This window comes from Cupressus sempervirens, chromosome 7 (genome assembly GCF_028749045.1).
Source record: "Cupressus sempervirens isolate cs-2001-9-10 chromosome 7, ASM2874904v1, whole genome shotgun sequence".
NCBI classification, from domain to species: Eukaryota; Viridiplantae; Streptophyta; class Pinopsida; order Cupressales; family Cupressaceae; genus Cupressus; species Cupressus sempervirens.
Window position 1 is genome coordinate 23,475,120 of NC_143124.1, and position 10,819 is coordinate 23,485,938.

Here is a 10,819-nt window from a genome sequence, read left to right on the forward strand (position 1 = left end):
TTCTCTTGTAGGATGACTTATATAAAAATTAACACCCTGGAATAATTTGAACATGAGATTCACGATGAAAACTAAAAATAAGGCTTAAGAAGGGATGCACTATTGGAAATATAAGAGGAGTAACTAAGAGGGGAGGGGTAAATCAGTTACTACTAAAATAAATCCTAGATCCCTTAAATGTTAGTACAAAATACAAACTGAGAATTGAATGCAATTGATGCTTGCTAAACATACATAGATTGTTGTAACTCAGTAATTATTGAATGTGCTCAGTAAATGCTTAACATGAAAACTTTAGATATTATTTGTGGTTAACATTACTTTAACTTGGTTGCAAACACATAAAAGAAAATAGCATGAACACATTTGACACTAGGATTTAACATGGAAACTCAATTTGAGAAAAACCACCAATTGAAACTAGTTATTGCTTTCACTCTTCTGAAGTGGGCCCTATTAGGAGCCAACCCTATTAAAGGTTACAAAAAACACTATTATGTGTTACCTTGTTAAAGGATTTAATCACCCTATTAGGAGTGGCCTTGTTAGAGTTCTTTAGACAATTCAATAGAACTACCACCTTGGTAGAGGATTTGCAAATAGTTGTTAAGCCAACTTTGTTAGGAGATTTAGATCACTTCTACAATGGTTAGAGAGTAATAATGAGATGACCTAATTTGAATGCAACTAAATCATTGATTACCTAGCTTGTACTTAATCCTTCTTGATTGAATATAGCTTTTCTGCTCCACAAGGATACTATGCTTATCCTTCAAATTTTCTTCCTCTATTCATCATTAAATCTTTAATAAAATCTTCATACTTGCACACTTTGAAACCACAACTTGACCTTATACTTATATCTTTCACATTGTCAAGTCAGCTCAAATACAGTTTAGAATAGTTAATACTCATCAACTTAGTCAACTAGAACCAATAGATAAATCAATTAAGCTTAATATGAAAAAATAAGAAAATCCTTCATTACTTGACCTAGCTCGGTAGAAACTAACTCTGAAGAAATTTCTTCCATTAATCAACAGAAGCTAGGTTAACATTGCAAATTTGTAAAAATTCTTTGGCAACTAAGTGAAATCGGTTAGCATTGATTCCATCCAACTTTCCTTCATTAACCGAGTGAGCTTGGTTAACACTCATCTTCTGCATACTTTCCTTTGATGCTCAAGTGAAGTCAATAGACATTGCCTTCTGAACTAGGTAACTACAAGAATGCTTGGTAGAAATAGAAAATTGTCTTCATTGCCCGAGTGAGCTTGGCATATACTGACTAATAATGATATGAAATTTGTGTAACATCAAAGACAATAAAAAATTAATAAATTCTATCCAACATGCACTTCATCTTTAATTGGCCCAATAGGGATGCACCATCTCCTTGCTAAAGGCTCAGAACCTTTAGGTCCTAAAATAGGTCCTAGACCCCAAATATTAGGTGTAGAACTTGAGATATAGTCATCATGGTGTATAAAATAGATTCCACATGATTGGATGAAGGAAAGGGAGTACCTAGGTGGTTATATCCTACCTTGTGCTTTATGCTATGAAAATAGGGGTTTTAGGGAGGATCTATTAGGTCCTTCCCTGACTCTACTTAGTTAAAAGGAGAAAGAGGGGAAGAATGTAAATATATGATGACATCACATTAAATGGTTGTTAAACCATCATTAAATTGAGGTGCTTATAATTGAAGATGGTATAATATATTGAAAATTTTATTTCATGCTAGATAGGCATTTAAAGTATGGCTGATACTAACTAGTCACATTTCTACATGACAACTCAAATAGAAGATATTTCACTATCTAATTTTGCACATGATATTATATAATTTCAACCCTTTTTAAGTGAATATGTCATTCTCGATGTTTAGATGCACTTTAATTGAAGGAAAATTATGCCTAAATATTTAGTCAGTCATACTATTACAATACTAACAAAAAAAATTGAGTTTCTCAATTATCCTTGTAGTAGCTTTCATGTCTTAAGGAGAAAGTGGTGAGGTGACATGCTCCTCTAATTGAGGAAGAATGTACAAGTCTTAGTCTTTAGAATAAAAATAATATATATGATTAGTTTTAATACTTGTATTATATGCTCTTGACTAGTTCAATATATTATTCTTTTGGAAACCTTGATGTATTTTCTATGCCTAGACACTTCTTTTTTCTTTAAGCTTCTTTTGTTTTCAGAATCATCAATCTATTTCTATATATGACAAGATATAAAAAAAAAATGTTTCACATTAATTCATTGAGGAAAAACCCTATGGTGTGATTTATTAATGTTATCTTATATCATTATACAAGTCTTAAGTCTTTAGATTACTTAGAATACAAGTAATATATAATTATTTATAATATTTCAATTACTCATTCTTTCTAGTTTAATACTTTATTATTTTGGAATTTGTTTTCTATGTAGACACTCAATTCTTGTTAAAGCTTCCTTCTTATAGAATCATCTTTTATATGTGTTTTTCTGTTTGGGGAGGGGGTCCACATGTGAGATAGGATATAAACATGGTTTAGCATAAATTAATTAAGGAAAAACCCTATGTTGTAATACACAAAGATGATAAAATATATGATGGGTGTACCAAAAAGGCATTTCTAAGGGAAGTATGTAGAAACCATAATGTACAACAAGGCATCAAATGTAAAATTTAGAATATTGACATGTTTAGTAATGATTTAGCATTCTCTAGGTAGAATGTCAAGATATTAAAATAAACTAGCATATCACATTAAATTAGTATTTTTTATAGAAAAGTACTAGAGAAGACCCTTGGTATCTATGAGATATACATTGAAGAGACCACATATTTTTTTAGCTTTGATCTTCACATTTACATTTTATAAGAATAATGATTGGTTTAATTGCATAGGTTATGACTCTAATTCATAAATATTAACATTTGACAAGCATGTTGTTCATATTGTATGTTAGTTGGTTTCACCTATATAAGTGTCAATTATAATAAATGTCACACAAGATTTGAAATATAGAATATATCTATTTATTTATGCATTTGGTGATTTTCTAAATCATGATGCAGATGGGAACACATTGTTATAATGCATATTATTTCTATGGACATTATGTACATGCTATTTCTAATAGCATATCCATACTTAATAAATGTAATTTAAAATATACAATTTGAATAATTATTACTAATAAAAATATTCCTTCAATTTTATTATAATTATTGTAAATAAATTCATAGATCAAGAACAATGACCATTTACTTAAAATTTGAATAGAAAGTACATGAAATTCATATTAAGTCTTTGAACTAACTTCAATATTAACAATAAAAATTAAGATACAAAATGAAGACTTTGGAATAAAATGATCATAAAAAAATATTCCAACAAATGATTTAATAATAGCACACTCCTTCCTATGCATAATATGTGAACTAGGCCCAAGTGCCACACTCGAGGATTACACATCTAAAAATGAGCATGATTGAGGAATAGTTTAGTTTGGACGTAAGTTGTCTCATCATTTGGAAGGTGGAGGTGGAGTGAAAAAAGGAAATGGTGGAAATGAGGAAGGGAAAGAGGGCAGGGGAGGAAAAGTAAGTTTAGGAAGAGGTGGTGTGGAGGGGATGTTTAGAGGAGGTGCATTAGGGAGTGGGGGAACACTCAATTTGGGCAGTGGGGGAACGCTTGGAAGAGGGGGAGCAGAGAATTTGGGTAGTGAAGGAATGGAAGGAAGGGGAGGAAAACTGAACTTGGGTAGCGGAGGAATGCCAACTTGCAGAGCTCTACGACGAGGAAGAGAAGAAAATATAGCTTCTTGTTTGGATGGACGGTAGAATAATGGAGTAGACTCATAGATGTGCATTCCATCGGGATTTGAAGATGTTAGAGAGAGTTGGGAGGACGTAGTAATTGATGGTATGTCACACAACTCATGGGGGCTGCTGAGAAGCCTAACTGAGCATGTCTTCTTAGGGTTAAGGTTTTGTATGATGGGAAGCTCCAACATGAATTCTCCATTTTCATCTGTTTCTCCGTCAACATAAACCATACTATTGCTGTTCTTCCATTTCCTGTTGCTATTGAGGCTACACTCCACGGCAACCAAGGCACCTGCACCCAATTCCATTTCATTACTATCTTCGCATTATAAGAAATCTAACGCATGGACATTGTCAAAACTATTAAAGATCTGCCATATTATTAACAATTAAACTACACTACATATTTACCTGGTAAGATGTACCGGATTTCCGATAGTTGGGAGTCACAGAATACGCTACCCTTCACCACAACATCGTTAGGTTTCTGAATACCTTCTTCATGGCTTGCGTTGGCAAAAGAAGAAGTAAAGAGAATGACGATTCCCAGCAGAAACATTCGTGCAACTTTAATGGTGTTCGACGCCATTTTTGTGTCTAGTGTTTCATGGTAGTCTTGAATCTCTGTGTCCTATTTATAGCCTGATCAACGGAGGTTTATGTGACAGAGTAGGTGATAATGTTGTTGCGGTGAATGTGATGCAGCTGAACAAACACCTTCGTTTGCTTGCTGGTTTGATTGTGTCTGTTGAATAACTCTTCCTAATCTCCCCGTTGTCATCTGTTCTAACATAAAATTCTCCGCCTAAAGACAGTTTCAATCAGGGACGGCTACGCTGAAATATGCGTAGGCAAGATAAATTTCTGTTGATCACTGACTTCTACGCTTGTGTTTCATGTGTATGTTTAAAATTTATTATATAGAGCAATCTATTGTTTATATTTTTGGAGGTTTGACATCTCTAAAGTCGATTAGCTATTTGATATCGGAGCAGCAACCTTAGGCACTTCTTAAGCTTTTTCTAAAACAATAACCATGTATTAGAAGCAAAGTTTTTGACTTGGTTAAATAATTAATGAAAGGTTAATATTAACAATTTAATTAAATCCTACATAATACTTAAATTTTGAAGAGAGATATTTTATCTTTTTAATGTAAGAATCGGAATATCGTAATATTAGAATGGATTTGTTAATTAGTTGATTAAAATTTACAAATTGATTATATCATTTTAATCTAGTTTTTATACATATAAAACTAATTTCTTCAAATATAAAATTTAACATATAAATCTAAATATTCATAAGAGTTATTTTATAAATACAATCTTTTAAACTGATAGGATCATATTCCCTATAGTTGAGGCAATCAATGATAGAAAATGAAGATCCTTCATGAACTTTTTAGAAGTATGGAGTTTGCATGTCATCATGTCCATATGTTGTGTTGTAAAGAGATGTAAAATAAGATTATATTATGATTTGAGTTAGTTATTTAACTAAAATTGGGAACATGGAATCAAATTATTATTAGGTCAATATTTACTCTAATACACATCATGAATGTTAGTATATTTTTTCTCTTAAACACCTAGCAAATTCTTGAATTTTGTAGAATTAACTTGGAGAATTCCATCTACATTATAACTTTGTCTTCTAATAAGGAACTATATTTTGAACCTATTTTAAACTAATCTATTTGAAGGTAGGGATGCAAATAAACTATACAAATACTACATGACATAATTATATAAAAAATGAAGCCTAGTTATATAAATCAATTTTATTTTATGATGTAGGACTATCCTAAGTAAATGAAATCATGATTTAAAAATGTTTTTGAAGGCATCAAAGCTAAAACAAATCAAGTTTATATTCCTGCAGTTCGATTAGGCATTTGGAAATATCATGTGAATTTCAAGTGTAAAAAGTATGACATAGTTGGCCTTAATAGAATTTCGTGTCCATAAGACTCCATAGGCACAATATCTAGTAAAATATTACACTAGACTAGTCTGTTCAAAATGAAAATTTATATTTATATCTATACAATTCTCTAGAGGAAGTCACTATAAATTACAAAAATAAAAACAATCTTTGAAACAATTAATTCATAAAATTCTTGGGCTTGTGAAAACAATAAGACTTTACATTTTATTTTTTTTTATTTTTTAAAAATTTATTTTTGATGAATAGACCTTTCCTATTAATTCAATATTAAAGATACATATCCACCATAAAAGGGGTAGGGAGATACAAGATCACCCTGCAAGTTCACTCGACACACAACTAGAAAATAGAACTATTCATCAAAAAAATATTAACACAATAAAAAAAGCCTTCAAGCTACAAAAGTAGTGCTAGCCAAGTGAGGGTCTTCATGATCAAAACTCCAAAAGTTTGTGGGGTGGGAAAATGGCTCAGGCATAGCCCAACCATCAGCAGGGGCGATAGAAGCAGCATTTGTTTATTTCTCTCTCTTCAACCTAGGCAAAGAGATAGTTAAATCCATCTAAGGGAAGGGCCATTTAGGGTCTCTATGTGCAGAAAGCCAGCCTGCATCAAGGGGAATAGGTTGAGCACCTAGGGACCAACCCAAACCCATCCTCTATGGAGGCAACCATCGAAACTACCACTACAAGAGCAGCAAGAAGGTTGTGACCTAAGAGTATGCAAGTGGCATGCTGAACTATTCTAGCCTCTCCAAAAACCATGAGGAGTATGATCCCTACATAAATTATTCGGTGGTACCTAGGCGACCGTACATGGGGCATTACCCCAATGAGCTAAGAGCTCCTCCAACTGAGCTACCTCCATCACCACCTAATCTGTCTATACTTGAATCTGTATCATTACATTATTACAAATACATGCTTTAGAGTACATAGCAACATGTATATCAAGAAAGTTGTGAGAGAATAAAACAACATTATAGTCTTTCTAAATAGTAAATAAAATCTCCATTTTGAAAGTATGGCACATTTGAGTGTACTTAAAAAGAAGTCTAGTTGAATCTCCCAACACAACCATATGCCAAATAAAGGCCTCTAGGAAAAAAGGCTTAAAAAATCATGACACCGAGAAACCCAAAAATCCTCCAAGTGAGAAGGTAAAACTAGGGTGGGGATGACACCCATAAATCTTCACTACTATAGTAATAGAGTGTACCCAATGAACAATACAATGTTTTGACCATGAAACATGATCTACCCTATGAAAGGTCTACCCTATTAAAGGTTTACAAAGACTATTAGGTCTCACTTTTTTAGAGGATTTCAATACCCTATTAGAAGTGTGCCTTGTTAGAGGACCTTAACTTACAACTAAGTAAGCACCTTGTTAAAGGATTTCATATAGCTTGTTAGGACTACTCTATTAAGAGATTTGACTGAAAACACTTATTAAAATGTCTTAGCATAGTTCTTGCAGTTGGCACTTTCTTGCCTAATAACAAATCACCTCTAAATAATATCCTTTTGATCCTTCATGATCACATGTCTCAATGTTGTATCCTTTTCTCTATCCTCTATTCTTCTCTAACTGATTCTACAATTCACTCTTTCTTCATAACTTCTAAGTCACCTTGAATGCTCTGCATGCAAACTATCTTGTTCACTCCAATTCCCTACTCACTCTCTTAAGATTTTAGGGCTTCATCCTCCCTAAGAATACTTTGGCAGCTTAGGGTTAGGTATGAATCTATGACTGAGGTTCATCCATTTTGTCGCTTAATTCTTCCCATTTTCTAATTGGCTACATGTAATTGCATAGGGAATCCAAATAGAAATTTGTACTTATCTTCAAAATATCAAAATATAATCTTAATTTGGCTCAAAAATGGTTTACATAGTTGTTTGTGTCATTACAAATAAATATATCAAAACTGTGTCACTTATCATGTGAAGTCTTTGATGCTGGGTATGCATTGATCTTTACACTATGACTCAACAACTGCATTTCTTAGCATCCACTGTTTACTTAGCTCCTAAATCACTCAACATTGTCTATCTACTTGGCACTTGAATAACTCAGCACATGAGTCACTTGACACTCATTGCAACTCAGCATGGTCTAATATTTACATGTTATGCTTGGCATGTATTATTAGTTCAACATGAGTTGAGTAAATGACTTAAGTGTGTTGACACTCACTTGTTAAAACGAGTCTAAGATCAACAATCTCCTCCTTTGACATGAGTTTCAAAAACACTTGAATATGCATTAGCATTCTTTAATTTCTCAAGCATAACATATCCATGACTCAGCTTATATACAAAACTTCAAAATTCCAAAATTTTGCAATAACTTGTATACCTCAAAATTTGATAACTCCCCCTAAGCTAATATGTCTATATTGTATCCAAAATTGTGTGCCCCATTTGATTAAAAGTCTCTTGACTGATACAATTTGACTTCAATACATTGTGTTAAAAATACTCTTTCATCTGATACACTCTCCCTTAGCTGATATTTATCCCTTTTTGTTCTTTCCCCCCCAAAAATATATATCTCCCCAATGATATATCTCCACGTTTGTTCTTATTATCCTTTATTTTATTCTCCCTATTGTTATGCTCCCCCTTTTTTATCTTCTCCCATAGTATTTTCCTCTCCCCCTTTTTGAAACTTATGTCAAATTGGCTATGTACACCTATTGTATGTTTTTCTAGATTGGATTTATGGACATCCATTATGATATTTAGGGCTACATCCTAGTTATCACATGTAACATCCAACAAATTAATTTGGATCGTAAGCTTGACAGCAAGGTGTACTAGACCATCTAAAGCAGAAAGATTGGGGTCTTTCTTCAATAGTGTTACATCATAGCCTAGCTCCGTGTACAATAACTCCATGTGTGGGGTGAGGGTAGCTTGTATGCTTGTCAATTTGGCTCTAATGTTAGCCTCATTTTTTTTTAAGATAGCTAACTAACTTTGTGTCTAAAGAAATTCCTAAAATATAACTCGCTTTGAGCTAGATTTGTAGGTAGTCTCGCACCTGATGTAGATATTTGGCTTTTCAGACTTAGAATGTGACTGCTGGTCTCTTGGGTGAAGAGTGTAGGATTGCATTTTTTTGTGTATAATGAGAATATATTCTCAAGTACCTTCTTCACATCCTCAACCTTGGTTGCCAATTCAACTTTTTCTAGTGGTATCTCACTAGATATTTTATCATTTACCTTGCTTTGAAACTTCATTTTTAACCATTCTAATAGTTTTGCATTTGCATCAAGATCTTCATTACTGACCTTCTCCACTATATCTATCAATTGTTCTACTAGCGGCTTGGTCTCTTTAGGAGTTGGTAGACTAAATACATCTAGAAAGATGTCCTTAATATCTTGATATACTTGCTTCTGCCTATATTCTCTCTCAAGCATTTCTTGATGCTTTTTCCTTTCTAAGGCTTGTTGTAAAATGCCTATTTGTTCCAATGTCATAGTATCATAATCATACTTTGGAATAACAATTTCTTCATCAAGGCTTATATCTCCATAATGTATTATTTTTTCATCTTTTGACAAGCTTGGGCTTGGCACTAAGATCTGCAATGGAGTATCATCCATGCTTTGCTTCTAAAGAGTTTGTGTAGAACGAGTGCTAGATATTATTAAAGTTGTAAGAATTTTCCTTAGGGAAAAAATACCCAAGATCAAGAAGCTCAAACACAAGCATAATATGGACCAATAAAGTATAATCAAAATAACAATATGAAATTGAATTGATGTACACACACACTAGGAGTGCCTATATGTAAAGGCCTCTAGAATAACTAGGAGTTAGCAAAGTGATAAGCCACACAACTAAGCACATGTCCACCAAGAGTGGATTATCCTCCATTGAGCACAAAAGTTAGTGTGATGATGAAAGGATAAGCTTAACATAGGTGTGTCACATAAAAAGATGTTGTAGAGACCATGTGCTTAATTAGAGTGCAAACAACTATGTTGTCTACATGACAACTTAGATAAATATGAAAAATCTTGTGTTGTAGACACCATGTGCTAAATTAGAGATGCTAATTCCTATGTTGTCAACAAGACAACTCATATGAGTATGCATACTCTTAGGTGTCTAACTAATAAAATAATGCATTAACCTAATTAAACTTAAGTAAAGTGTAGTAATAATTAATTATTTACACTAACACCCCCCTCCCCCACCCCCCCTTAAGTGTAACTTAGGGGAATGCACTTAAACTTATGGAAGCTATAATGAAAATGCATGATGGTCCTGGCTACTAGGCCATGTTAGGCACCCATGTACAAATGTAATGAAATCTCTTTGAAAATAAAGAAAGAGGAAAAACCTCATGGGAAAAACCCTCCCCCAAAAAGAGAGATGGAAAAATAAGATGCATGGATGGATGGAGTAATTAAGACCCCCCCATTACACCATACATCATGTATATACAATAGAGAAGTATGAGAAGGAAAAAATAGCATAAAAGGAAAAGTTACCCCCCATAAGAGAGAAGAAGAAGAAAGGAGACAATGTAGTCCCCCCCAATTTAGAATGCATATTAGTGATAACTTTGTCCAAGATGAATGTAGAAGTTGATCCATGACTATTGAATAATGTTCCTCCCTTAGGAAGAAATAATGTTATAGGTATATATGAGATGCTTCCCCAATGTGTAGAAAGAATCCTCAAGATGAATGGTGTCTTTTAAAACTACTCAATTGTCCCTATGTTAATACTAATAGTCGCCTCTTCGAATATTGCAAAAAAGAACAAGTTTAGATCTAGCAAGGATGGATGTAGAACATATCCTAAAGAATCAACTATCTCCTCAAATGATAAAGAGACCTCCTAAAACTACTATACATAAGGATCCACAATCATATCAACCTTGTAAGACTAATCATGTAGAGAATGGACAAGAGAGTCAGAGTGTTCCCTTGAAACAACTGAAGAAGGATCTTCTTCGTCAAAGAGAAGATGTATATCATTAATAATGTCTCCCAAATCTGCTATGTAGGAC

The 10,819-nt window shown here is 33.2% G+C and overlaps 1 protein-coding gene across 1 annotated transcript; it reads right to left on the reverse strand.

The window, feature by feature from the left end:
- Positions 1–3,297: 3,297 nt before the first annotated feature.
- Positions 3,298–4,437, reverse strand: LOC149545239 (uncharacterized). Its single transcript, XM_089790603.1, has 2 exons — positions 4,241–4,437; positions 3,298–4,121 (listed from the first exon to the last, which is right to left on the reverse strand). The coding sequence occupies exons 1-2, from the start codon at positions 4,416–4,418 to the stop codon at positions 3,529–3,531; spliced, it is 771 nt and encodes a 256-aa protein (XP_089646729.1). The 5' UTR covers positions 4,419–4,437; the 3' UTR covers positions 3,298–3,528.
- Between the last annotated feature and the right edge of the window lie 6,382 nt (positions 4,438–10,819).